Source organism: Eriocheir sinensis, chromosome 13, assembly GCF_024679095.1.
Source record: "Eriocheir sinensis breed Jianghai 21 chromosome 13, ASM2467909v1, whole genome shotgun sequence".
Classification (NCBI taxonomy): domain Eukaryota; kingdom Metazoa; phylum Arthropoda; class Malacostraca; order Decapoda; family Varunidae; genus Eriocheir; species Eriocheir sinensis.
The window spans coordinates 13,651,975-13,679,917 of NC_066521.1; the positions used below are offsets into that span (position 1 = coordinate 13,651,975).

General features: G+C 41.8%; 1 protein-coding gene across 1 annotated transcript; it reads right to left on the minus strand.

The window, feature by feature from the left end:
* LOC126998027 (von Willebrand factor C and EGF domain-containing protein-like) lies at positions 1-27,879 on the minus strand. Its single transcript, XM_050859309.1, has 3 exons — positions 27,708-27,879; positions 2,571-2,819; positions 1-584 (listed from the first exon to the last, which is right to left on the minus strand). Exons 2-3 carry the CDS (start codon positions 2,719-2,721, stop codon positions 394-396), a joined length of 342 nt encoding a protein of 113 aa, XP_050715266.1. The 5' UTR covers positions 2,722-2,819; positions 27,708-27,879; the 3' UTR covers positions 1-393.
* Positions 27,880-27,943: the final 64 nt, after the last annotated feature.

A 27,943-nucleotide genomic window follows, 5' to 3' on the forward strand; every position in this document is an offset into this window, starting at 1 on the left:
TAGTTACAGAAGAAGGCGCAGCAGAGGACGACTTTATATAGTAATTTCTCATTCATCTTTTCTTCATTGCTTAGGTTCCTTTCTTCTTTCCTTTCATTCCTGTCTTCCTTTCTTTCTAACCTCCCTTCTCCCCTACTCACGATCACATCCCACTTACCTCTCTCCCATTTCTTTTTCTCATTTTTCTTCTTCCTTACTTCCTTTCTTTCCTTTCTCTCTTCCATTCAGTCCTATCTTCTATCCTTCCTTCTCCCCTCCTTCTAAGTCAGGCCCCACTTTTCTCTCACTTTTTATATCTTTTCCCCTTTTCCTACATCCCCTTTTCTTATCTCTCCTTCAGTTTTCCTCGGTCTCCTTTCCTTATCTCTTCTTCCTTGTCCTTGCTCCCTCCCCTTACTCACGACAGTCATAGAAGGAGGGGCAACAGGAGAAGGTTCGGTAGCGGGGGCGGCATCCTTCCACGGGCAGGAGGCACTTGGGGGCCACGCACTGCCTACTGCCGTGGATGCAGAAGCAGTAGGAACACTCGTCAGGGGACATCATGGCCGACCCTTCAGCAAACATCGCCCCGTCCTGCAGACACCCTGGCCATAACACACAGAGGCTTGTTATTAAAGGATGGGGCGGGGTGGGGGGGGTGGGGGGGGGGAGGGGGGAGTGTTTAAAGGGTCAGGGAGAAAATAAAATGGTGTAGGAATGTTTGTTGTTTAAATGACGGAATGAAGTGAAGGGTGCAATGGCGTAGGGTCATTTTAAGGGTGCCAGAGATGGTGATAGTATGTTACTGGTTAAGCTTGTTATTGAGTGGTGGGGGGATGAAATGTGTGGTTAATTTAGGCGTCAAGGTGTAAGATAAGGATTTTAGGAATGGTAATGTTTAAATATTAGTAGTATGTGTTCCTAGTTATAAAATAGGTTCGGTTAAGTTAGGAAGGAGAAAATTTTGGGGGTTGCGTTGGTTCTGGTATGATTTGGTTGTTGTTATAGTATTTCCATTTGAAACTGGCCGGTGGGGTGTAGGCCTATGCGGGTCAGCCCCGCCCCACATCTTTGTGTGGTATGAGGGAAGCCTGAGAGGTGATCCTTTTCGTGCTAGAGCGCAGTGTCTGGATGTGAATGCAAGGATCTATAGATGGTCTGAGTCACGCAGCAAAGTGTGCCAGATGTGTGACAGGGGTGTGGACGAGACTGTACAGCATGTAGTGCTGGAATGTAAGAAGTATGAAAGAGAGAGAACGAAGATGATAGATGATGCAGGTGTTTCTGAGTGAGATGGGACGTGAAGTGAATGAGAGGACTGGAAGGGAGTGGATGGTGCTGCTGCTGGGGCTGAGTGGAGGCACGAATGGACGAGTGATTGAGGCAGTGAAGGAGTTCTTGGAGAGCATGTGGCATGAAAGATGCAGGCAATGATATCTTGCCCCAAGTAGTTGAACACCGACTTTCTGTATGTTTTGATTTCTTTCACAGGAGCTGCCGATATAAAGGCCTGGCTCGGGAGAAATCTTAAGCCACCTGTGACATCAAGATCAAGATCACACACTCTCAAGACTTTTCGCTTCTTCTCATATGTCAGCTATTTACTACCTTTAAATGAATTTAATTAAATAATTGGATAATCTAATAAGGTCATATAGTGTTAAGATTGTTTAGTTTTTATGATAATAACAAAGATTTTGTATCATAACAAAGATTTTGTATAAATACCACGACACTTGTTGTGGTATTTACACAAAATATTTGTTATTATCCCAAAAACTAAACAATCTCAACACTATATGACCTTATTAGTTTATCCAGTTATTTAATTAAATTCATTTAAAGGTAGTAAATAGCTGACATATGAGAGGAAGCGAGAAGTCTTGAGAGTGTGTGGCAGGGATGTGGGGCGGGGCTGACCCGCATTGGCCTACACCCCACCGGCCAGTTTCATATGGATACTATAGGTTGTTACTCTGGGGCTCTCACAGATTGGGTTGTGAGGTTGTGGAGAGGATGAGGTTTGCATGGTGAGGTTAGGTGAATGGGAAGTGGTTCTTATCTGGGGTTCGCTCAGGTTAGGTTAGGTTGTGAGATGTGTTAGTGAGGTTAATTGTATTGAAAATGGTTCTTATTTTGGTTCGTTGGGTTAGGTTATGAGGTTGTGGATGTTGTTATGAGGTTTATATAGAGAGGTTGGGCGGCAAATAGATGGTGGTTATTTAGTATTTTATTTATTTATTGATCTGTTTACTTATTTATTTAGTTTAGTTTGAGGTGGAAGTGGTGGAGACAAGAAAAGGTGGAGAAAGTAAAGAAAGTGGAAGAGGAGGAGAGGAGAGGGGAGGGAAGGAGAAGAGAGAAAAGGAAAGGAAATGATAATAATCGAAATGAAATGAAAGGAAAGGAAAGGAAAGGAGAGGAGGAGAAGGAGGAGGAGGAGAGTGAAGAAAAGAAGGAGAAGGAAGAAAAGAAGTTAAAGGAGGAGAAAGAAGAGGAGAAAAAAAGACAAGGACAAGGAGAATAAGAAGAAAGGATATGATAAAAAAAAAAGGAAGTGAAAAGGAAAACCAAACTCGAACTAAACTCACCTTTAGCAGCGGGCGGATAGATAAAAGTGGAGTCGGAGGTGGAGGTGGTGGAGACAGTCGTAGTGGAGGAGGAGGTAGTACTAGACGTCCCCCCTTCCACGTCCCCCCAGCGGCGCCTCGTCCCTTCCACCGCCTTCACCGCCTCCTCCATGGCCGCTTGGATCTCCACCTGCTGGCGCCTGAGATCCGCCGCCGCCAGCCCTGTCTTAGCCTCCTCCCTATAGAGTTTGTTGCTCCCTAACTCACCGTCTGAAAGGGAGAGAGAGACATCGTTAGTTAGGAAGGACAGGAGGTAAAAGATGAGGTCATAATTATACATACAGTACAACCTCACTACCCAATCCGTGAGAGCCCCAGAGTAACAACATATAGTATTTTTTTTTATCTAATTCATCGTTTGTAAGAGAGAAAAGTACATGATAAGGTAGAGAAAAGAGGAGGACATTTCTCTAATTCATCGTCTACAACGGGAGAGGAAGAAAGGCGTGGTTAGTTAGGAAGGTAGAAGAGGAAGACATCTTTATTCAGTTTGTTGTTCACTTACTTCTCGTACGATGTGGTTAGGTAGGATGGGAAGGAAAAAGTAGAAGAGGGTATTTTTGTATAGTTTGTCGTCTGGAAGGGAGAGAAAGACATGGGTAGTTAGGAAGAGGGAGTAGAGAAGGAGGTCCTCTATATCCAAAATTCGGTGCTTTCTAACTGGACGTCTGCAAAAGGAAAGGAAGGTGTGAATAGGGAGGGAGAGAAGAAGAGAAGGAGGATATTTTTTTCTGTATATTCTTTTACCCTTGAGATCTTTTTTTTTTATCGTGAAAAAAACATAAACAAGATAAGAGTGGAAGAGTGGGTGGCGACGTTAGGGCAGAGAACAGGATTTTTAATTGAGAGGTTTTCCTTTTTTTCAATGTTAAGAATTCTCATGTAAGGTTAAGGTGTTTCTTTTTTGCCCTTGAGCTACCTCCTTAGCTGTAAAAAAATAGAAAATAAAATTGGTGTGGAGGAGTAAGCGGTGACATTGTGGTAGGGAACAGGAATTTTGATTGAGGAGTTTTTCTTTTTTATGTGCGTGTAAGGTGGAGGTATTTAATTTTTGCCCTTGAGCTGTGTCCTTAGTTGCGAAAAATAAGAAAAATAGGAGTGGAAGAGTAGATGGTGATGCCAGGGTTGAGAACAGGATTTTTGATTGAGTGTTTTCCTTTTTTTGTGTGTGTGTTCAGAATATTTTTATGTAAGGTGAAGGATACTGTTTTGAGCTGTGTCCTTAGTTGTGAAAAATAAGAAAAATAGGATTGGAAGAGTAGGTGGTGATGCCAGGGTTAAGAACAGGATTTTTGACTGAGTGTTTTTCTTTTTTTGTGTGTGTGTTGAGAATGTTTTTATGTAAGGTGAAGGATACTGTTTTGAAGGTTAGGAAGGAAGACGAGGAAAATTGTTGTGTTAAAGCAGTAAGCACATTATTTTGTCTTTTTCCTCCTTGTATTTAATTATCAAAATATGCACGCTAAAAGTATATATTTATTCATTAAGAATATATATTTATCTTTTTTTCCGTTTTTATACGACAAAATATAAGGCTCGGGTGAAATATTTAGATAGATAAATTAATGAATTGGTAGATAGATAGACATAGATAGATTGATAGATAGTGTTGTTTTCTTCATTAAATCAACAAAAAAAATACTCCAAAAGATTAAAAAAACCTAAGATAAATAAATAGATAGTTAATTAAAGAAAGAAAAAAACTTGTTTACTTCATTAAATCAGCGAAAAAATCATTTCAAAAGATAAAAAGATAACTAAGATGACCTTACATGCATTTTTCCACGGTCAATCTCCCTTCGCTTAATACAGCTTTTTGCTTTTTTTTTTTATCCTTTTTCACCCTCTTAACCCACTTAGTTTTATTGTCCACAAAATTAGTCACTCGTTTAACCCCTGACCTGCTGGCTGGTCAACACGAGCACTAAACCACCTGACGGGCTAATTGTAGGGGCGAGAGGGGGTCGTAAATGATTGGGTCAGTCCTGAAGGCCTCTCGTTTTTTTTTTGTGGCCGCGATGGTCTGTCCTGACAACCGTACGTAAGAGTTATCAGGGAAGGTATCTGGGAGGCTCGTGTGTGAGTGTGTGTGTGTGTGTGTGCGTGTGTGTGTGTGTGTGTGTGTGTGTGTGTGTGTGTGTGTGTGTGTCCCTAGGGTCTGCTTGGCCTTGGAAGTCAAATACACAATACGCGATAATAAGAATTTGTATCCAAGGTCTCGTCTACATTTTTGTTGTTTTTTTTTTTTTTTTACATCCCCGCCTATAGCGCCGGTAGGCTTTCTTCAGGGGCCAGATGGTGGGCCCAACCCGTCGTGGCGCAGGCAATTTTTCATAGTGGCGCCAGTTATGCTTGATTCGTCCCGCTGCTTGTTTTCGGCGCCTGGTAACCAAACTTTGCCGTTCGTTGCCACTATCACTACTTTATATTGACCCACGTGTATCAGGGCCGGCCATGTCTATAAAAAGTCAAAGGAATGCCCATGGAAATAGAGATGAAAAGCGTAAAATATTTTGATGAAAGAAATATGAACCCTATGAAGACGCTCGAAACTATATGAAAAAAAAAGTACTGTACTACACAATACGAAGGCCAGTTCAAAAAGAGGTTAAAAAGTTTGAATCCTGTGTGGGCGTTCGAAAATAAAACTTGACATTACGAAGCCAGAAGAAAAAGGAAATAAAAAAAAACATGAAAAATATATATAAATCATAGGTGCACACTCCATATACATTAAGGAAAAAAAGATAAAACTTCTACACATTACGAGGCCAGTATAGAAAAGAGCTTAAAAGGAGGAGGGGGTGACAGAGTAATAGATCCGTACAGACACCCTCCCGTCCGTTGCTCGACCCCGCTCTGCTCCATCACGTACCACTCGACGCCAGCCTTGTTACGTGAGGCACGACACACGCGACTCAAAGATCAGGTTGGTATTCACGGATAACAAGGATAGTAATGATTGTAGGTTCACTTTTCACATGGAATTCTCTTATATGTTTATGTTTATTTTTCTGTTACTTATTTACTTTATTTACATGTTTCTTTAAGTATGTTTATGTTTATTTATTCTTATACATATTTAGAGTGATTGCATATTACTTATATTTGTTTATATTTATTGGAATTCACTTACTTATTTATGTTCTTCTATGTGACTGATTTATTATATTTTATTCACTTATTTATTCATCTGGTAATTTTTTTTTTATCTGTTTTTCTGTTTCGTTGCGTGCTTGTTAATTAATTATTTCATATACAACAACTTTGTTTTAGAAGGGCGATGATGTTATTCACAGATCGCCAGGATAGAAATTATTACAAGTTACTTTTCAAACTGTGACTATGAAACGACATTTACATTTGTTAGATATATTTTTTCAATGCAAATGGATGGTCAGGCCCCCCTCCCCTCCTCCCCTTCCCCCTCATCTCCTCTCATTCCCCCTCCTCTCCTCCCCTTCCCCCTCATCTCCTCTCATTCCCCCTCCTCTCCTCCCCTTCCCCCTCCTCAGCCTCCCCTCTCTCCCCATCCTCACACTTCTAATGCGTCATCTGCCTTGTCCCTTCCACTTCTCCTACGGTAAAAAAAAAGAGAAGAAAAAAGGAAGAGAAGATAGGTGTCCCTCACTCCCTCCCCCCTTTCCTCCCTCTCACTTGCCCATCCCTCCCTCCCTCTCGCACCTGCCTATCTTTCTCCCTTCCTCCCCTCCCTCCCTCCCTCCCTCTTGCTTGCCCATCCCTCCCTCCCTCTCGCACCTGCCTATCTTTTTTCCTCCCTCCCTCCCACCACACCTGTATTTTCAATTTGATCAAGGTAAAGGCGTGTTAAGACTTGTTATTTATTATGCAGAGAAGAATTTTGTCCATCATTAGCTTTTATGTTTTTGTTGTGTTTGTGTTGTGTTTGTTTGTTTGGGGGGAGTGCGTGTGTGTGTGTGTGTGTGCGTGTGTGTGCGTGTGTGTGTGTGTGTGTGTGTTTACTGCACTTATACGAAATGGAAATTTCAATGCATTTGTAAGTAGTGAGCTAACCCAATATGTTCTCTCTCTCTCTCTCTCTCTCTCTCTCTCTCTCTCTCTCTCTCTCTCTCTCTCTCTCTCTCTCTCTCTCTCTCTCTCTCTCTCTCTCTCTCTCTCTCTCCACACGTGTCAGGGTTAAGGATAAAAATATACAGTGAGAGAGAGAGTGAGAGAGAGAGAGAGAGAGAGAGAGAGAGCCTGTGTTTCATAATCATCCACATTTTTCTCTGTCACGCGACTAGAATGAGAAAGTGAAAAGGGACAGGTAGGGATTCCACACCTGAGAGAGAGAGAGAGAGAGAGAGAGAGAGAGAGAGATAACACATGACACTTTTTATCTGTCTTCTGTATTAGTAATTATCTTGTTTACTTAATATTTTCTCTCCCTCTTTCTCTCCCTCTTTCTCTCTTTCTTTCTCTCTTTCTTTCAACTGTTGCCGAGTGGAGAGAAAACCTTGACTTCTCGGAGGAAAGGTTAAGGTGATCATGACCTTGAGTGGAGGAAAGGAGGGAGGAGGAAAGGGGGGAAGAAAGGGAGAGTTAACCGTCACCACTACCTCCCTCCTTTCCCTCCTTCCCTCCCTCCTTCTTTCCTTACCCAACCTCTGTGGCTTCTTCCTCCTCCTCCCCCCCTCCTTCTGCTCCCTCTCCATCTCCCTCCTTCTCCTCCTCCTCCTCCTCCTCCTCCTCCTCCTCCTCCTCCTCAATTATGTTTTACTCTCATTTTTCTAATTTTCCACGCCCCTCTCTCTCTCTCTCTCTCTCTCTCTCTCTCTCTCTCTCTCTCTCTCTCTCTCTCTCTCTCTCTCTCTCTCTCTCTCTCTCTCTCTCTCTCTCTCTCTCTCTCTCTCTCTCTCTCTCTCTCTCTCTCTCTCTCTCTCTTTTCCTTTCTCTTTCCCTTTCCCTTTCTCTCTCTCTCTCTCTCTCTCTCTCTCTCTCTCTCTCTCTCTCTCTCTCTCTCTCTCTCTCTCTCTCTCTCTCTCTCTCTCTCTCTCTCTCTCTATCTATCTATCTATCTATCTATCTATCAATCTATCTTTCTGTTTGGTTATTTCCCCTATTCTTTCTTTGACTTTCCTCTCTCTTTCTTTTCCTATAATCTTTTCTTTGCCTTATTTATTTCTTCATTCCTTCATTTCTCCTTCCTTCGTTTTTTCTCTTTTCCTTTCCTTTCCTTTCCTTATATTCCTTCTTTCCTTTTTCTTTTCCTTCCTTCCCTTCTTCAATCGATTTTTCTCTCCTTCCCTTCTCTTCTTTTTACTTCGCCTCTCCTTTCGTTCGTTACCTTCCTCTTCCTTAAACGTCCATCCCATGCATATTCCGTCCCTCCCTCCTCTCCCTCCCTCCTTCCCTCTCTCCTCCCCTCTCTCCCTCCCTTCAACCCAACCCAACACCCCCTCAAGACCTCTCAACCTTTCTCTCCTGTCCCTTCTTCCTTATATGACTTCCCTCCTCCTCCTCCTCCTTCTCCTCCTCCTCCTCCTCCTCCTCCTCCTCCTTGTTTTCCCTTTTTGTGAGCCATTATTTGACATTAAAATGAAGTCAAAATCTATACATGTAGAGAAGGTGGAGTAGAAAGAGAAGGAGGAGGAGGAGGAGGAAGGGGAAGAGGGACCGACTTGAATATAAAGGGCAAGAACGAGGAGGAGAAGTAGGAGGAGAAGGAGGAGGAGAGAGAGTGAGAGAGGAAGAGAGAGGAAGAGAGAGAGAGAGAGAGAGAGAGAGAGAGAGAGAGAGAGAGAGAGAGAGAGAGAGAGAGAGAGAGAGAGAGAGAGAGAGAGAGAGAGAGAGAGAGAGAGAGAGAGAGAGAAATGGAAGGGATGAAAGAGGGATGCGAGCAAGAAGAGAGAGGTGGAAGGATGATTGATAAAGAGGCAAAAAAATAGAGAATAGGAGAAAGAGGAGAGAATTGAAGAAAGAAAGAAGGAAATAAAAAGAAAAGGCAGAGACAGACAGACAGACACAGACAGAGACAGGGAGAGAGAGAGAGGGAAAGAAATGGAAGGGATGAAAGAGGGATGAGAGGAAGAAGAGAGAGGTGGGAGGATGATGGAGGAAGAGGCAATAGAATAGCAAAGAAGAGAAAGAGGAGAGGATTGAGGAAAGAAAGAAAGAAAGAAAGAAAGAAAGAAAGAAAGAAAAAGAGAAGATAAAGAGAATGGAGAAAGAGGCAATAGAATAGTGAAAAGGAGAAAGAGGAGAGGATTAAAGAAAGAAAAAAAAAGAAAAAGAAAAGATAAAGACAGACACACAGACAGACACACACAGACAGGGAGTGAGAGAGTGGGGGGAGGGGAGGGGTTATGGCGCCAGGTCCTCAGGTGAGTGTCGTGTTACCTGCGCCGCCAGGTAGAAGATGAGTCCCTTGATTGCCTAATGGCCGAGGAGGGGCGTTGAGGGATACACCTGAGGAAGGGACAGGTGAGGGGGGGAAGGGGAGAGGGGGGGAGAGGGGGAGAAGGAAGACTTTTTTTTCATTTTTTTTTTTCGTCCGTGTCTGTCCGTAGCCGAGTCTCTTAGGTCGGTATTATAAGATATTTTCGCTTCCCACATCAGCTATTTCTAAAGGTCAAAGAGGGGGGGGTCAATCAGATTCTAATGTGTGCTTCTTTAGGTTCACGGTACAGGAAAAGGATCAAACTACCACCAGGGCCATAAAGCTAATCCTGGAAATGCCCCAAACTCCTACGAAAGTCTTGTCAAATATGTGAACTTGGGCGACGAAATGTTTAGCCATAATTAGTCTAATTAGTGGCGTGTTCAGTTACTTCAGTTATTAAGAGAGAGTTATAGACGAAGGGTTGATTATACTTGATTACGTTTCGCTGTATTGATGTTTTTTTCTTTTTTTTTTCTCCCTGTTTCTACGTTTATGTTTTGTTTGTTTTCTCTTGTTTTTGTTTGTTTACTCCTGTTTCTTTGTTGTCTTTTTTTTCCTGCCTCTGTTTTTCCTGTTTTCCTTATTCCCTTTTCTTTTGTTTTCCCTGCGTTTTTTTTTTTTTTTTTTTTTTTTGGTTTATTTATTCCTGTTTATTTTTTTGTCATTACTCTCTCTCTCTCTCTCTCTCTCTCTCTCTCTCTCTCTCTCTCTCTCTCTCTCTCTCTCTCTCTCTCTCTCTCTCTCTCTCTCTCTCTCTCTCTCTCTCTCTCTCTCTCTCTCTCTCTCTCTCTCTCTCTCTCTCAGGTAACACTGAACAGGTAAGATCAAATTGACGCCTCACCTGTGTTACCTAAGCCCTCTAATCCTCCTCCTCTTCCTCCTCCTCTTCCTCCTCCTCTTCCTCCAATCCTCCTCCTTCTCCTCCTCCTCCTCCTCCTCCTATACACCTGTTTTGGATTTACCTGTTGGATCTTCGCTACCTGTTACCCTAATCCTGGTCTTCTTCTTTCCTTCTTAGTCTCCTTCATGATTTTAATCCACATCCTTCCTCCTTTTTTGCTTGTTCTTCTTCTTGTTTTTTATAGTTCTTGTTTTTGTTCTTCTTTTGGTTCTTGTTCTTCTATTTCTTTTCTTCTTCTCCTTCTTCTTTTCTCCTTTTTCTTCTTCTTCTTCTTCTTCTTCTTCTTCTTCTTCTTCTTCTTCTTCTTCTTCTTCTTCTTCTTCTTTTTCTTCTTCTTCTTCTTCTTCTTCTTCTTCTTCTTCTTCTTCTTCCTCCTCCTCTTCCACGTGATAAAATCTTTCCTTCAGAGTGGGTCAGTGGAAGGCTATTTTGCATGCTTCACATCCTCCTCCTTCTCCTCTTCCTCTTCCTCTTCCTCTTCCTCCTCCTCCTCCTCCTCCTCCTCCTCCTCATTCCCTCCTCATGTACATTCCTCCACCCTTTCTTTTCCTTTCCTTTCCTCCCCGTCTTACTTTTTGTTCTTTTTTCTCTCCCTTCGTCACCTTTCCTCCTCCTTTCCTCCCTTTACCTTTCACCTTTCTTTCCCTCACCTTTGCTCCTTTTCCCGCTCCTCCTGCTTCTTTTTTTCTATTCTCAACTATTTTTACTTCTTACGCCATTTCCCTTTCCCTTTCCTCCTTTGCGTCAGTTTCCTCCCTTCATTCCCTTCATTTTCTCTCCCTTTTCCCTCCCATTCCTCTTCCTTAGTCATCTCTCCTACTCGTTTCCTCTCTCTCTCTCTCTCTCTCTCTCTCTCTCTCTCTCTCTCTCTCTCTCTCTCTCTCTCTCTCTCTCTCTCTCTCTCTCTCTCTCTCTCTCTCTCTCTCTCTCTCTCTCTCTCTCTTTTCCCATTTCTCTTTCACCGTATTTTCTTTTTCTTTGCTATCTCATTCTTCCATTCCACTATTCAGTTCTTCTTATCTTCCTTTCCTTTCCTTTTTTTCGTTTCGTCTTTTCCGTATATTTTCTCTCATTCCCTTCTCTTCCTCTTTCGCCTCCTTTCCTTCCCTTTTCTTATCTCATTCTTCCATTCCACCATTTGACTGTAATTCCTTTCCTTTCCTTCTTTTTATTTCTCTTCCTTTTCTTTCTTTCATCTCTCCTCTTCCTCCTCCTTCGTTATATTTCCTTCTCTTCTATTCACATTCTTCCATTCCACCATTCATCTCTTCTTATCTTCCCTTCCTTTCCTTCTTTTCCTTTCGTTGTTTTCATTTCCTTTCTCTCATCCCCTTCTCTATCTCTTTCACCTCCTTTCCTTCCCTTTTCTTCTCACATTCTTCCATTCCACTATTCGACTCTTCTTTCTTTCCCTTCCTTTCCTATTTTCCTTTCGTCTTTTTTCATTTTTCTTCTCTCATCCACTTCTCTTCCTCTTTCACCTCATTTCCTTCCTTTTCTATTTAATTCTTCCATTCCCCCTTTCATCTCATTTTCCCTTTCCTTCCTTTCCTTACTCCTCCTCCCTTCCCATTTTCTTTTTTATTTCTCCCTTCGTCACACTTCCTTGTATTGCCTTCGCCTCCTCACCTCGTTTCCTGACCTTTCAACCCTTTTACGCTCTCATTATCATACCGCAAACTACGTCTTCATAACCTCCATTTCCGCCCAGGCATCTTAAACGCATTCCTGTGTGAAGATTCTTTTTACCTGCTAATTACACATCCTCCGTTTTGCTTCATTAAAATTTTGTTTGGTACATTTCTTCCATGCAGTCTTTCTTTCTTTCTTTCTTCCCATTCTCGCTTCCTTCCTTTCTCTCTTTCTTCTACTTCCATTATTCTACTTTCCTCCTTCTTTTCTTCTTCCTCCTTCCTTCTTCCTTCCTTCCTGTCTTCCTTCCTTTTTCACACATTCATCCCAGTCTTCCTCTTTTGCGTCATTATATGCATTCCCCTCTTTTGTTCATTCGCAATCTCTGGCCTCTAAAACCTTGTATCCGGTATGTATTATAATTTCTTTTCATCTGAGCAAGTTTTTACTCTTCTTTATGGCCATATGTATGTAATTTGAGATGAGTTTCTTCTTCCGTTCTCCAATATTCTCATACCTCGTCTATACTCGTTTATATAGCGATTTATTCAAGAGAGAGAGAGAGGTGGCAGGGTACTGGTATGCCCCTGAGTCGTATCTGCTCGTACCCTGCAGGTCAAGGTGTACCGTTATGCCCACCTGCTTGAGAGAGAGAGAGAGAGAGAGAGAGAGAGAGAGAGAGAGAGAGAGAGAGAGAGAGTAAATATAAATAAAAGTGTAGCAATATGAAATAAAAGTAATAAAACAGTGTGTGTGTGTGTGTGTGTGTGTGTGTGTGTGTGTGTGTGTGTGTGTGTGTGTGTGTGTGTGTGTGTGTGCATGCATGCGTGTAGATAACGATATGTGCCTAACAGGGGAGAAAGAGACTGGAAGTGGAACAGTTAGAGAAACGTGAAGGTGGAGAGAGAGAGAGAGAGAGAGAGAGAGAGAGAGAGAGAGAGAGAGATGGAGAATGTAGTTTTCTCTCCGTTATGCTTGAGAGAGAAGGAGGAAAAATAAAGAAAAGGCGTCAGAGGAAAAAAAGAAAACAGGAAACACGGGTTAGAAGGAGTGGAGGAAAATTTCTATAAAGGAAATCAAGCGAAAAAAAAAAACAGAAAGAAGAGAGAAGAGGAAATCAGGAAATACGGATAACAAAAAAAGAAATATAAATGAATACAAATGGAAATACATCATCCATTGTATTATTCATCCATTTTTTTTATTTCGCGAAGGCTGAGAGTGAATGGATGAGGAGGGGACGAGGAGGGGCGGAAGAGGGTGAGGGGAGGAGAATTAAGGGTTGAAAGGGGAAGGTCGAGTGGGTGCGGGGTACGTGACGAAGGAGGAGGAGGAGGAAGGGGAGGAGGAGGAAGAGGGGGAGGAGGAGAAGGAGTAGGAGGAGGAGGAGGAGAAGGAGGAGGGAAATGAAAAGGAAGCGCTTCATATTGGAAAGGAAGTTCGTATTACTATTATTATTATTATTATTATTATTATTATTATTATTATTATTATTATTATTATTATTATTATTATTATTATTATTATTATTATTATTATTATTATTATTATTATTACTTCATCATCATCATCATCATCATCATCGTTGCCATAATCCTCACTGGAGGTGGCCCCAAAAAAAAAAAAAACGAATCACGCTCAAAATTCATCCTCCGTGAAATTTCTTGAAACATATTTTGTATGGACCAGAAAGCTCGTGTCAAGGTCTTTCTATTCTCATAACCAAAAAAAAAGTAAAGTAGGTAATTCATATGATATTTTTTGCTCGTGTGTGTGAGGTGAGTGCGTTCTTCTTCCCGTCATGACGTATGGAGATAAAAATGATGAAAGACACAACAGAAATAAAGGATACAGAAAAAAAGAGAAGACCGATGACGTATGGAGATAAAAACGGTGAAAGACACAACAGAAATAACTGATACAGAAAAAAGAGAAGACCGATGACGTATGGAGATAAAAACGGTGAAAAACGCACAACAGAAATAACCGATACAGAAAAAAAAGAGAAGGCCGATGACGTATGGAGATAAAATGGTGAAAGACGCACAACAGAAATAACCGATACAGAAAAAAAAGAGAAGGCCGATGACGTATGGAGATAAAATGGTGAAAGACGCACAACAGAAATAACCGATACAGAAAAAAAAGAGAAGGCCGATGACGTATGGAGATAAAATGGTGAAAGACGCACAACAGAAATAACCGATACAGAAAAAAAAGAGAAGGCCGATGACGTATGGAGATAAAAACGGTGAAAAACGCACAACAGAAACAAATGATACAGAAAAAAAGATAAGGCCGATGACGTATGGAGATAAAATGGTGAAAGACGCACAACAGAAATAACTGATACAGAAAAAAGATAAGGCCGATGACGTATGGAAATAAAAACGGTGAAAGACACACAACATAAATATAGGATACAGAAAAAAAGAGAAGGCCGATGACGTATGGAAATAAAAACGGTGAAAGACGCACAACAGATATAAAGGATACAGAAAAAAAGAGAAGGCCGATGACGTATGGAGATAAAAATGATGAAAGACGCACAACAGATATAAAGGATACAGAAAAAAAGAGAAGGCCGATGACGTATGGAGATAAAAATGATGAAAGACGCACAACAGATATAAAGGATACAGAAAAAAAGAGAAGGCCGATGACGTATGGAGATAAAAACGGTGAAAGACGCACAACAGAAATAAAGGATACAGAAAAAAAAGAGAAGGCCAATGACGTATGGAGATAAAAAAAACGGTGAAAGACGCACAACAGAAATAAATGATACAGAAAAAAAAGAGAAGGCCGATGACGTATGGAGATAAAAAAAACGGTGAAAGACACAACAGAAATAAATGATACAGAAAAAAAAGAGAAGGCCGATGACGTATGGAGATAAAAACGGTGAAAGACACAACAGAAATAAATGATACAGAAAAAAAAGAGAAGGCCGATGACGTATGGAGATAAAAACGGTGAAAGACACAACAGAAATAAAGGATACAGAAAAAAAAGAGAAGGCCGATGACGTATGGAGATAAAAACGGTGAACGACGCACAACAGAAATAAAGGATACAGAAAAAAAGAGAAGGCCGATGACGTATGGAGATAAAAACGGTGAAAGACGCACAACAGAAATAAAGGATACAGAAAAAAAAGAAAAGGCCGATGACGTATGGAGATAAAAAAAATGGTGAAAGACGCACAACAGAAATAAAGGATACAGAAAAAAAAAAAAGGCCGATGACGTATGGAGATAAAAACGGTGAAAGACGCACAACAGAAATATAGGATACAGAAAAAAAGAGAAGGCCGATGACGTATGGAAATAAAAACGGTGAAAGACGCACAACAGAAATATAGGATACAGAAAAAAAGAAAAGGCCGATGACGTATGGAAATAAAAACGGTGAAAGACGCACAACAGAAATAACTGATACAGAAAAAAGAGAAGGCCGTTCGCTAGATGCCGTGACGAAATTACTAAGAAATATATGAAACAACGCTTACCTTACATCAAAACTGGAAACTAGAAGGACGAGACAGGAACGAGTGGAAAGGTTTGGGAGATGAATCAATACCCTTATTTGGAATGATACAGGCTGACGATGATGATGATGATAGGGATGATGATGAATAAAAGGAAAATGGTACTGTTATGAACTTGGTGACGCCATGAGTAATCTTAATGTTGACGTTACTGGAGTTAAATGATGAAAAAAAAAAATACGGAAGTTGGATTCGCACAACTTTTTTCTTTTTTTCTTTTTTTCTTTCCGTCTGTCGTGTTTTCTTGTTAAAATAAAAATGCAAGTATTCCAAAAATGTTATAAGTATGAGTCTATTTTCTCCACTTTTAAAAGATTCTACGTGTGTGTGAATGGGAGCAAGGTTTGACCCCCCACTCCCCTCCACACACACACACACACACACACACACACACACACACACACACACACACACACACACACACACACACACACACACACACACACACACACACACACACACACGTTAGCCCTTTCCTAAATAAGCAACACTTGATCAGTCACCTTCTCCGTCACACCCTCGCCAAAAGTGTGTCTCGTGTACGAACAGACACACCTACACACACACACACACACACACACACACACACACACACACACACACACACACACACACACACACACACACACACAGACATCGTACATTCTTTCTTCCTTATTCAGACTGTTTTTTCTTATCTCCCTTTTTTTCTCCCTTTCCCTTTCTCTATTTCCTTGTCTCCCTCTTTGTCTATCTCTTCGCCTATCTCACCGTTTGTCTCTCCCTACACCCACGCGTTTACTTCTCTCCCTTTCTTCCTTCTTTTCTCCCTTTTCTTTTTCTTTCCCTTTTTCTCTACTTCTTCATCGCTTGTTAATTATACCTACTTTTTCCTACACCTACTTTTTTTTCTCCCTTTCTCCTCCTCATTTACCTCCCCCTTCCTCCTTCTCTTCATCTTCTCTTCACCCACCTATGTTTTTCTCTCTTTCTTCTCTTTCTCTCCACTTCTCTCTAATTCCCTCCATCCTTCTCTCCCTTCCTCTCCCTTATCAAAGTCCTGCTCAGTAACTCACTCACCCCTTTTCACCTCTCCCCCTTCCTCCTTCAACTCTCACCCTTCTCCTCATGCGAGCCCTCTCCATTCCTTCAATCCCTCCCCCTTTCCTTCTCCTCCTCTTCCTCTTCCTCTTCAAGCCTACCTCACCTGCCCACGCATTCTACCTTACTCCTCCTCTATTCCTCTTTATTTCCCTTTCTCTCCCTTTCTCACCCTCTTGATTCCTCTTGACCTTTTCCTTCCTTATTTTTTTTCCTTTCCATCTCACATTTCACTTTCTTCCCCTCCTCCTCTTTCTCCTCCTCCTTCGTATTCTACCTTACTCCTCCTCTATTCCTCTTTATTTCCCTTTCTCTCCCTTTCTCACCCTCTTGATTCCTCTTGACCTTTTCCTTCCTTATTTTTTTTCCTTTCCATCTCACATTTCACTTTCTTCTCCTCCTCCTCCTCCTCCTCCTCCTCCTCCCTATCCCTCTTTATTTCCATTTCTCTCCCTTCCTCACCTTCTTTCTTGATTCCTATTGACCTTTTCCTTCTTTATTTTTCTTTATTTTCCATCTCTCATTTCACTTTCTCCTCCTCCTCCTCCTCCTCCTCCTCCGCCTTCTTCTTCTGATTTCTACTTCTTTTTACTATTGCATACGTTCTCCTTGCATTATTCCCTTTTTCTCCTCCTCCTCCTCCTCTCCCACTCCTTTCCCATTCCTAATTCTTCCTTCCTTCCTCCCATTCTTCCCCTCACCCATTCTTCCTCACCTCTCCCATCAGTTCTTCCCTCCATTATCCGTCTCATCATTCCTCTTTTTTCCTCCCTTCTCTCCCATCACCCCGGAACAGAAGACAATACATGTGACCTTCCCCTCTTCCCCTCTTCTTTTCCCCCTCCCTTTCCGTCCCCATCCCTCCGATCACATCCCATTCACCTCCCCATTTTAAAGTCTCATCTCCCTATTCTTTTTTTTCTTCTCTTTTTCAAACCCAAATCCCTCTTCTCGAATTCCGCCCCCCTTCTTCCTCTTTTTCTGTCGTCGCTACTCCAACTTCATTTATTCACCTATTTTTCCTCTTCTCTTCTTTTTGCCTCTTTCCTCTTCTTTTCCTCCCCATCCCCTTCTTCCCTCCCTCCCCATCCCTCCTATCATCCATTCACCTCCCATTTTATAGTCTCATCTTCTCCCATTTCTGTTTTTCCTATTTCACCCCCAAATCCCTCTTCTCGAATTCCTCCCCCCTTTTTCCTCTTTTTTCTGCCTTCTATCCTACAATTTCATTTATTCACCTATTCTTTTCACTATTCTCTTCTTTTTTGCCATTTTCTCCCGTATTTTTGTTTTTATTTTTGGCATCTTCTCATTCCTTCTCTTCTATCTTCACCCCCTCTCCCTTTTCCTCTTTTCCTTTCTTCTCTTTTCCCGTTTCTTCACATTTTTTCACCATTTTTTTTTCTCATCTCCCGTATCTTTTTCTTTATTTTCGCCACCTCCCTAATTCCTCTTTCTATCTTTCCCTACCTCTTCCTCCTTTCCTTCCTTCTCTACACCCTTTTCATTCACCTGTTTTCATTCCTTCTTTTTCCTTCTTTCTCTTTTTTTCGCTCTCCCCACCTCTGTCATTTCTCTTCCCTTTCCTCCTCCCTTCTACCCGTCTTCCTCCGCTTCCCTTCCCCTTCCTTTCTTCCCAGGTAAATGAATCACTCCTTAATACGATGTTCGGGTCACCTGGGCCTCACGACACCTGCAGGATCTCTCATTAACCTCACCTGTGGAAACCTTACCTATGCTGTGTGTGTTTACGTTGACGGGAAGGTGTGTGTGTGGAGGGAGGTGAAAGGGGGGGGGATGTGTGTGTGTGTGTGTGTGTGTGTGTGTGTGTGTGTGTGTGTGTGTTTACGGAAATGGCAAAAAAGTGAAAGGGTTGACACAGAAACAAAAACAAAACAAAAACAAGAGGGAGTAAAAAAAATAAACGTGTGAACTTTTGAAAAATTGTGAAGCGTGAAAGGACAAAAAAGATGAATGGATGGATAGACGGATTGATACATATGATTAGGTCAGTGCAAGTCATGTTTCTCTCTCTCTCTCTCTCTCTCTCTCTCTCTCTCTCTCTCTCTCTCTCTCTCTCTCTCTCTCTCTCTCTCTCTCTCTCTCTCTCTCTCTCTCTCTCTCTCTCTCTCTCTCTCTCTCTCTCTCTCTCTCTCTCTCGAAATAGTGCTGGGTCGTAGTGTTTTTAATAAGGCCTATGATAGTGGTGGTGATGGTGGTGGTGCTGGTGGTGATGGTGGTGGTGCTGGTGATGACGGTGTTGGTGGTGATGACGGTGTTGATGGTGATGATAGGTGGTGACAGAAGGAATGCGGTCAATTGTGCTAAGGTGTTGATGGCTGTGGTGATGGTGATGTAACTGGAGTATATTGCCAAGAGAAGTGGTGATGGGTGTGGTGATGATGTTGGTGGTCGTCATGGTGGTGGTGACGGTGGTGTGATATGTAGTTGTTATTTGTCTCTATTTTTCTTTATGGCTCTGCAGTTTAGTAAATGGAATGCCTAGAGAAAGAAGAAAGGAGGAAAGGAGGAGGAGGAGGAGGAGGAGGAGGAGGAGAAAGAAGGAAGGAGGAGGACGAGGAGGAAGGAAAAGGTGGATAAATTGTGGAGAGAATGTCATAATCAGTAAAAACAATTGGAGAGAGAGAGAGAGAGAGAGAGAGAGAGAGAGAGAGCAAAGGAATGTCACAAACACCATCATTCAACAAGAAATAAACATGACCTCAAATTTTCCCTCGGTTGCGTATTAGTTTTTGGGGTGGCGCAAAACTGGACCGCATACACACACACACACACACACACACACACACACACACACACACACACACACACACACACGTACACACACACAAAACCCGAGGCACTCAGTTTTATCTCACCGTTTTTTTTTTTTTTTTTTTTTTAGTGTTGCAATGTTAGCTAATTTCTTTTTCTCTCTTTCTCTTAAAACACTTCAAATTGTTTTACTGAAGGACTTGGAGAGCTGAACCGTGATTTTTGTTTAAGCGTATGTCAGGTTTGTGTGTTTGATTCTACGTGCGTGTGTGTTTGTTTCTGTGTACATGCGTGTGTAAGTTGGAAAATGGGGAAAAATGGTGTCATGGGAGGGGGGGGGATAATGGAGGGATGTCTACCTATTGTTAATTGTTAAAAAAAATGGGAAGTAGAGCGTGTATGTATTTCTTCAGGAGTGTTCGTGTGTGTGGGTGTGTGTGTGTGTGTGTGTGTGTGTGTGTGTGTGTGGAGATGAACCCTAAACAAACCCAAATGGAGATCAAATAACCTTTCCTTTAATCTGAGAGAGAGAGAGAGAGAGAGAGAGAGAGAGAGAGAAGAGAGAGAGAGAGAGAGAGAGAGAGAGAGAGAGAGAGAATGCTATGTCCTCCTGTGCTTGCATCATGAATATATAATGAGGATGAGAAAAAAATGTCCTAGTGTGGGAGTCATCTTTTTAGGCGGAGGTTACGGATCAAGGCGACGGGGCTTTGTTAGGGAGTGTGTGTGTGTGTGTGTGTGTGTGTGTGTGTGTGTGTGTGTGTGTGTGTGTGTGTGTGATTGTGGTGGCACTTCCAGTAATAATAAAAATGTAGTAGTAGTAGTAGTAGTAGTAGTAGTATAGTAGTAGTAGTAGTAGTAGTAGTGAAAGTTCCTCTATCTATGCTCGTGCCCAATATTATTAATGGCGTGGCAAAGTTCATGACCGCTTTCACGTGGCCCCAAAAAAATGCAAATTCGGAAAAGGAAACAAACAAAATAACGAAAGAAAGCCAATCCTGCAGCTCCCAACGCACACGCACACACCACACACACACACACACACACACACACACACACACACACACACACAAACACACACACACACACACGCACACTTAAGTTCAGTCTCTTGTATGAGTTTCACTGAACCCGATATCTCATTCCTTTCCTCCTTCGCCTTCTTTTCCTCCTCCTACTTCCTCCCCCCAATGTCCCTGACCCATGCCCTTGTACCCTGCCTCCCTGCCATGGTTCTTGGACACGCCCTTGCCATCTTTCTATAATCTCTCTCTCTCTCTCTCTCTCTCTCTCTCTCTCTCTCTCTCTCTCTCTCTCTCTCTCTCGCTCTCTCTCTCTCTCTCTCTCTCTCTCTCTCTCTCTCTCTCTCTCTCTCTCTCTCTCTCTCTCTCTCTCTCTCTCTCTCTCTCTCTCTCTCTCTCTCTCTCTCTCTCTCTCTCTCTCTCTCTCACACCCACTGACTTTCACCCTGCCCATCCTGCTTGCTCTCTTTTCTCTTTTCGTTCCGGGAAATTGTGTTTATTCTTTTCACTTTATTCCTCTTGGGTCGTGTTGGGTTACGTCCAAGTTTGTTTTCTCTCCTTTTCTTTTCCTTTTGTTTTGTTTTCTGGTCTTCGTTTTCGCGCGTTGAGGTTTCTCTTCCTGTTTATTTAAGCTCTGTTCCGTCTTCTTTCTTTCATTTTTTTTTTAACTATTTGAAAAGCTGGGTTGGGTGTTTTATTTTTTTATTTTAGTTTCTCTTTGATTATCTTCGGGTTTTATATTTTTTCTTTTCTTTTTTTTCTTGATTTTTTGTATTGTGATATCAGGTGATCTTACTGTTGCTGGCTCATTTTTTTTTATTTTTTCAGTTCGACTTTTATTATTTTTGTGCAATATGGTTTTTTTCTGTTTTTTTTTTTTGTATTGTTCTCGTGTGTAATATTGTCGTTGTTGTGTCACGCTTTTTTCCAGCTTGCCATTGATGATTTACGTGTAGTATTTTTCTTTATTTTTTTTATTATTTATTTTAGTTGTATATGTTTTCGTTGGTAATTTTGTTGTTATACAGTTGTACTCTTTTTGCTGTTGTATTCTTGCATTTTCTATTTTTTATGTTCTGGTGCGTGTATTAGTGTCTCTCCATACAGTATAATCTATAGAAAGGTATTGTTCTGTGCGGGAGTTATTCTTTATAGTTCTTTTCTTGTACATATATTTTTTTTACGGTGAAAGAGGCAGCTAAAGAACAACAATAATATGCATCAAACTACCCATGGCACTCCTGCAAATTAAGGATCCATGTTTGTACACCCCATTCTTTCTGGGTCCGTGACTATTATATTTATGCAGCAAACATATCAAAGAAGTAACACAACATCTTCACAGTTATTATTCTTATGTAACAAACTTAATACTCAACGCACATGCAAGTCACTCAACACAAACCCACTCATATTTTACATCATCATACGTTCTCGTCCTCTGTAGACACTAAGGTCGGTATTTTAAGATACTTTCGCCTCTCACATCAGCTATTTCTAAAGGTCAAAGAGGGGGTCGATTGAGTTATAATGAGTGTTTCTTCAGGTTCACGGCACAGAAGAAGGGTCAAACTACCACCAGGGTCATAAAACTACTCCTGGAAATGCCCACAACTCCTACGAAAGCCTTGTCAAATATGTGTACTTGGGCGACGGAATGTTTAGTAATACGGCCGTTAAGATTACTTCAGCATTTGTCAGCCACATGCAACAAACTCCATTAACTATCATTGTCATGCATATTACATATTTTTTTATAGTCTTACACGTTTGGTAAAGTTTATTTGTTAACCGTTACTGTGAAAGGGGTCGTTAAATAAGGGTCGGAGGGAAGGTAGATGAGAGAGAGAAAGCTGAAAACGTGAAAAAGAGGAAGTTGTTATATTAGAGAAGAGGAAATGTAGAAAAAAAGTTATGTGTACTTAAAGATAAAAGGAGAAACGCGGATATACAAAACAAGGAAAAAAGAATGATGGAGATGTAGTTTGAAGAAGAATAGTTGAAAAAATAAAAGGGGAGACAAGTGAAAAGAAAACGCGGATAAGTAGTACTAGAAGGAAAAGAAAAGAAAAAAGAAATCACTAAGAAAAGGACTCGATATATTTTGAAGAAGAGGAAATGTGGAAAAAATAGAAATTATGATTAAATGGAGATAAGTGAAAAAACGCGGATAAATACAACAAGAAAAGAACGAGAAAAGTAAAATCACAAAGAAAACATGTAGCTATATGTTGAAGAAGAAGAAGAAGAAGAAGAAAAAAAGGAGGAGGAGAAAATACAAGTTATGGTTTAGAGGGAGAGAAGGTAACAGAAAACGCTGGGAAGTGGAACAAGAAGGAAAAGTGAAAACAGAAAATCAGAAAGAAAAGGCGTAGACATATAGCGAAGAAGGAAAAAAAAAAAAAGAGACATTATGGTGAGAGGAAGTGAAGTGAAAAGAGATCGCGGAGAGAAAGAGAAAATGGGAAACGCAAAAAAAAAGGGGATGTTGATAAATGTTGAAGAAGAAAAGTTAAGGAAAAATAGAAAGGCGAAATGAAAAAAAATAGAGGAAAGGAAAACAAATACAGATGAAGAAATGAAGCAGAGAAAATTTATATAACTAGAATACAATTAAATAAAAAACGTATATTGAACAACAAAATAAATAATATAAAGACATATCAAACTATGGCAGTGAACGCAAAATGTAAAAAAACAAACAAAAAAAAAACAGCTGAAGAACATAAGGAGAATGACATAACCAAAATAATTAAAGTAGAAGAATGTAAAATAAAGATCTAAGCGAGACTTTAAGTACAGTAATGTAAGTAACAGTATCTAAGCAAGAATTTAAGTAGAAGAATGTAAGTAACAGTATCTAAGCGAGACTCTAAGTAGAGGAATGTAAGTAAAAGAATCTAAGCAAGAATTTAAGTAGAAGAATGTAAGTAACAGTATCTAAGCAAGAATTTAAGTAGAAGAATGTAAGTAAAAGAATATAGCACGCAACAGGTGAGAGTAAATAGTTAAGTAGAGCACCGTGATAGGTTTGTTGTGCCGGTTAAGGAGGAGAAGGAGGAGGAGGAGGAGGAGGAAAGGGAAAAGCGAAAGAAGAGGAAAAGAAAAAAAAGGGGGAAGGAGGAGGACGAGGAACAGGAAAAAAAGGATCTCGAGAAGAAACAGAGAAAGGAAGAGGTGGAGAAGGAAAACAAAAAAAGAAGGAAAAGGAAAAAAAGAGGTTAAGGAGGAGAAGGAGAAAGAGGGAAAAGGAAAACCGAAAGAAGAGGAAAAGATAAAGAAGAGGAGAAGGAGGAATAGAAAATAAGGAGGAGTAGCAGGATGAAAATGAAAAAAAGGAGGCCGAGGAGAAACAGAAAAAGGAAGAAGAGGAGGAGGATAAAAAAAAGAAGAGGAGGAGGAAAAGGAAAAAAAGAGGACGAGGAGAAACAGAGAAAGGAAGAGGGGAAGGCGCAGAACAAAAAAGAAGAGGAAGAGGAAAAGAAAAAAAAAGAGGGACAGGAGAAACAAAAAGGAAAAGGTGGAGGAGGAAAACAAAAAGAAGAGGAAGAGGAAAAGGAAAAAAGAGGACGAGGGAGAAGCAAAAGGAAGAGGTGGAGGAGGAAAACAAAAAGAAGAGGAGGAAAAGGAAAAAAGAGGACGAGGGAAAGAAAAGGAAGAGGAAGGAGGAAAACAAAAAAAGAAGAGGAAGAGGAAAAGTAAAAAAAAGAGGACGAGGATGAAAATGAAGAAAGAAGAAGTGAAAAAGGAAATAGAAGAGGAGGAGGAGGAGGAGGAAAAGGAAACGAATATGAGAAAAGGAAAAAGGAGAAGAAACAGAAAGAAGAGAAAAGGAAAATGTAAAAGAAAAGAGAACGAAAAAAACGAAGAAGAAAGAAGAGGAGGAGGAGTACAATGGAATAACAAGATACACACAAAAAACTAAAATAAAAGACTGCATTCTGTTATTATCAAGCACCAAAAGTTGCCTCAAGCGTAAAGAAGGAAATGCAGCGTCCAGAGAAGGTTACGAAGGAAAAACATAAACAAGCTTCGGCAGGGAGGACTTCAGAGAAAAGAGCGAGAATATTAGGTGAGAGCGAATCAGTGTGCTTGTAGGAATGCCTAGGGAGAAGGAGGAGGAGGAGGAGGAGGAGGAGGAGGAGGAGGTGGTAGTAATCGAGTATAAAGAAGAAGGTTAAAAGAGGAAGAGGAGGAAGACGAGGAGGGTTTTAGAGTACAGATAAAGAAGGTTAATAGAGGAGGAAGAGAGGAGGAGGACAGGTGAGGAGGAGGAGGTAGTAGTAATCGAGTATAAGAAGAAGGTTGAGAGGAAGAGAGGAAGACAGGAGGGTTTAGAGTATGGGATAAAAGAAGGTTAATAGGGAGGGAGGAGGAAGAGGAGGAGGAGGAGGAGAGGAGGAGGAGGAGGGGAGAGGAGGAGGAGGTAGTAGTAACGAGTATAAAGAAGAAGGTTAAAGGAGTAAGAGGAGGAAGACGTGAGGAGGGTTGAGAGCACAGATAAAAGAAGGCATAGAGGAGGAGAAGAGGAGGAGGAGGAGGAGGAGAGGAGGAAGAGGAGGAAGAAGAGGAGGTTTAGAGTGGCTGGGGAACAGAAGGCATTAAAAGAAGGTTAAGAGGAGGAGGAGGAAGAGGAGAAGAAGAGGAGGGTTTATATGATGCATACATAGAGGAGGAGGAAGAGGGAGAGGGGAGGAGGAGGAGGAGGAGAGGGAGGAGAGGAGGAGAGGAGGAGGAGGAGGAGGAGGGAGGAGGGAGGAGGAGGAGGGGAGGAGGAGGAGGATGACACACAAACACAAGGGGAGGAGGGAGAGGATGGTATTCAAGTCTGGGCACAAAGGTTACTTAAGTAAGAGGAGGAAAACGTGGAGGTTGAGGAGGAAGGTTGAGGAGGAGGAGGAGGAGGAGGAGGAGGAGGAGGAGGAAATGCAACTGAGTACACACAAAATGACTAACTAAAGATGAGTATTAGGAGGAGGAGGAGGAGGAGGTGGTGAGGAGGGCTTTTGGAGTACACAGCAGAAGGATAATTGAGGAAGACTGGAAGGATAATATGATGTGATGAGATAATAAACTCTTTAAAAGGCATCACTGAAGAGGCAGCCATTGTGGGAGGAGGAGGAGGAGGAGGAGGAGGAGGAGGAGGAGGAGGAGGAGGAGGAGGCTTGAAAAGAGAAAAAGCCATGGTCGTGAAGCAATATGAAAAGGAAGCTGTAAATATGTTATCGGCAGAAGGGTAAAAAGAAGGAGGAGGAAGAGGGAGAGAGGAGGAGGAGGAGGAGGAGGAGGGAGGAAAAGATGGAGGAGGAGGACTAAGAAAGATGGAGGAGGAGGGACTACATCAATAGGATAAGAACAGCTATAAAAGAGAACAGCATCATAATGTATAAGGAGAGAGAGAGAGAAGGCAAGGGGAGAGAGAGAGAGAGAGAGAGAGAGAGAGAGAGAGAGAGAGAGAGAGAGAGAGAGAGAGAGAGAGAGAGAGAGAGAGAGAGAGAGAGAGAGAGAGAGAGAGAGAAGCATGTCGAGAAGGTAAGAGAGGAGGGGGAGGGAGGATGCTGAGAAGAAAGGCAGGCAGGTGAGGTCGAGGCCAGAGAAGAGCAAGACGCAGGCACAGGTGGAAGAAGATTGACAGGTAGGGAAGAGAGACACAGGTGGGAGAAGATTCACACGTAGGTACATTGACAGGTAGGTAGGGAAAGACAGTGAAAGGTAGATTGACTGACAGGAAGGTGGAGGACACTCAGCTAAGTTATTATAGACAGGTAAGCAGATTGACAGGTAGGTAGAAAACAGACAGGTGATAGGTATATTGACTAACAGTGGGTGGGAGACACACAGCTAGGTTAATATAGACAGGTAAGCAGATTGACAGGTAGGTAGAAACAGACAGTTGATAGGTATATTGACTAACAGTTAAGTGGGAGACACACAGCTAGTTAATATAGACAGGTAAGCAGATTGACAGGTACGTAAGAGACACACAGGAGAGAAGACTGACAGGTAGGTGTAGGAGACAGAAACAGGTGGGGGAATATTTACAGGTACACAAGTATACCTAGGGACAGACAGATGAGAGAGGATATGCAGGTAGAGAGACAGACAAAGGTGGGATATGATTTACAGGTAGACAGAGAGGATGGAAAGACGGTAATAGACAGGTAGAGAGGATTGAAGAGATAGGTAGCCAGGAAGTGAAAGAGAAATTGAATAGATAACAGACTGAAGCGAAAGTAATGAGAGGAAGAGATGAGTTAGTAAAATAATATAGATTGAATAAAAGAGAATAAATAGAATACGGGTGATTAGAACAGTTAACAGGTGACAAGACAGAAGCTAAAAATAGAACAGGAGAAAAGAAAGGTATGGATTAGAACACTTAACAGATGACAGATAAGATGAAACAGAGCTGGAGAAAAGAAAAGATGATTAAAACAGTGAACAGGTGACATAAAGTAGGGAGAGGAGAGGTTGAAGAGAAAGAAAGGAGGAAGGGGTTGAGGAAAGGAGAGAAGGGAGGTTTAGTAGGGGAGAGTGGAGGAAGATGTTCAGAAGGAAAAGAGTGAAGGATTGAGGAGTTTGAGAGGAGGAGAGAGTTGAGGGCTTGGGAGAGGAAGAAAGGTTGAGGAAGAAAAGGAGAGGAGAGGTTGAGGAAGGAAATTAGAACAGTTGAGGAAAGAAGAGAGGTTGAGGGAGAAAAAGGAGGAAAGGTTGGAGGGATTGGAGATGAAGAGAGGTAGAGGAAAAGGAGTAACAGAGGTTGAGGAGAAGGAAAGGAGAGGAGGATAGGTTGAGGAAAGAAGAGGAGAGGCTCAGGAAAAGGAATGGAGGAAAAGATTGGAAGAAAGAGAAGAGGAGGATAGGCTGAGGGAAGGAGAAGAGCAAAAGGTTTAGGAAATGAGAGAAGTTAGAGGTTGAGGAAAGAAGAGGAGAGGTTGAGGAAAAGGAATGGGAGGAAAAGCTGGAAGAAAGGAGAGAGGAGAAGTTGAGAGGTTGAGGAAGGAAAAGAGTAAAAAAGTTTAGGGAGAAGTTGAGGAAAGGGAAAGAGTAAAAGTTTAGAAATGAGAGAAGTAGAGGTTGAGGGAAAGAAGAGGAATGGGCAAAAGGATTGAAGAAAAGAGCAGTTGAGGGAAAGGAAAAGAGTAAAAAGTTTAGGAAATGAGAAGTGAGGTTGAGAAAGAAGAGGAGTCAGAGCAAAGTTGAGAAAAAGGAGAGCAGGAGAGGATGAGGAAAGGAAAAATTAAAGTTTAGGAAATGAGAGAGAAGTAGAGTGTTGAGGAAAAGGAATGGAGGAAAAGCTGAAGAAAGGAGAGAGCAGGAGAAGTTGAGGAAGGAAGAGTAAAGCTTGAGAATGAGAGAAGTAAAGGTTGAGGGGAGGTTAAGGGAGGAGGCATGGGGAGAGAGGAGAAGTTGAGAGAAGTTGAGGAAAGGAAAGAGTAAAGTTTAGGAAATGAGAGAAGTAGAGATTGAGGAAAGAAGAGGAATGGAGGCAAGAAGTTGAAGAAAGGAGAGCAGGAGAAGTTGAGGAAAGGAAAAGAGTAAAAGTTTAGGAAATGAGAGAGTAGAGGTTGAGGAAAGAAGAGGAATGGAGGCAAAGTTGAAGAAAGGAGAGCAGGAGAAGTTGAGGAAAGGAAAGAGTGGAAAGGTTTAGGAAATGAGAGAAGTAGAGGCTGAGGAGGGGTTAAGGAGGAGGCATGGGGAGAGAGAGAGAGGCGATGTGAGGTTGTCAGCCCACCGCAAACCACCTCAGGACAACATCTTCCCGCCTTCTGTAGCTTGTAGCAGCCGCGGGGCACCAAGTTAGGCACCGCGGGACACACCCTCAAGTGGCACACCAGCGAGGCATGTGGTGAGGTGTGGTGTGGCGGGGTGCACGAGCAGACCAGGCACGGCTCTTCGGTGGCAACGGCGTCCCCATGGCGTACCACTGCCCCCTGTACTCACAGGAGGCGGGGGCTGTCAGGTTAGTGG

Coding starts and splice junctions, on each gene's coding strand:
- LOC126998027 (XM_050859309.1), bottom strand. CDS start 2,721: ATGGAGGAGGCGGTGAAGGCGGTGGAAGGGACGAGGCGCCGCTGGGGG. Junction 585..2,570: donor CTATCCGCCCGCTGCTAAAG/GTGAGTTTAGTT, acceptor TGTTATGGCCAG/GGTGTCTGCAGGACGGGGCG.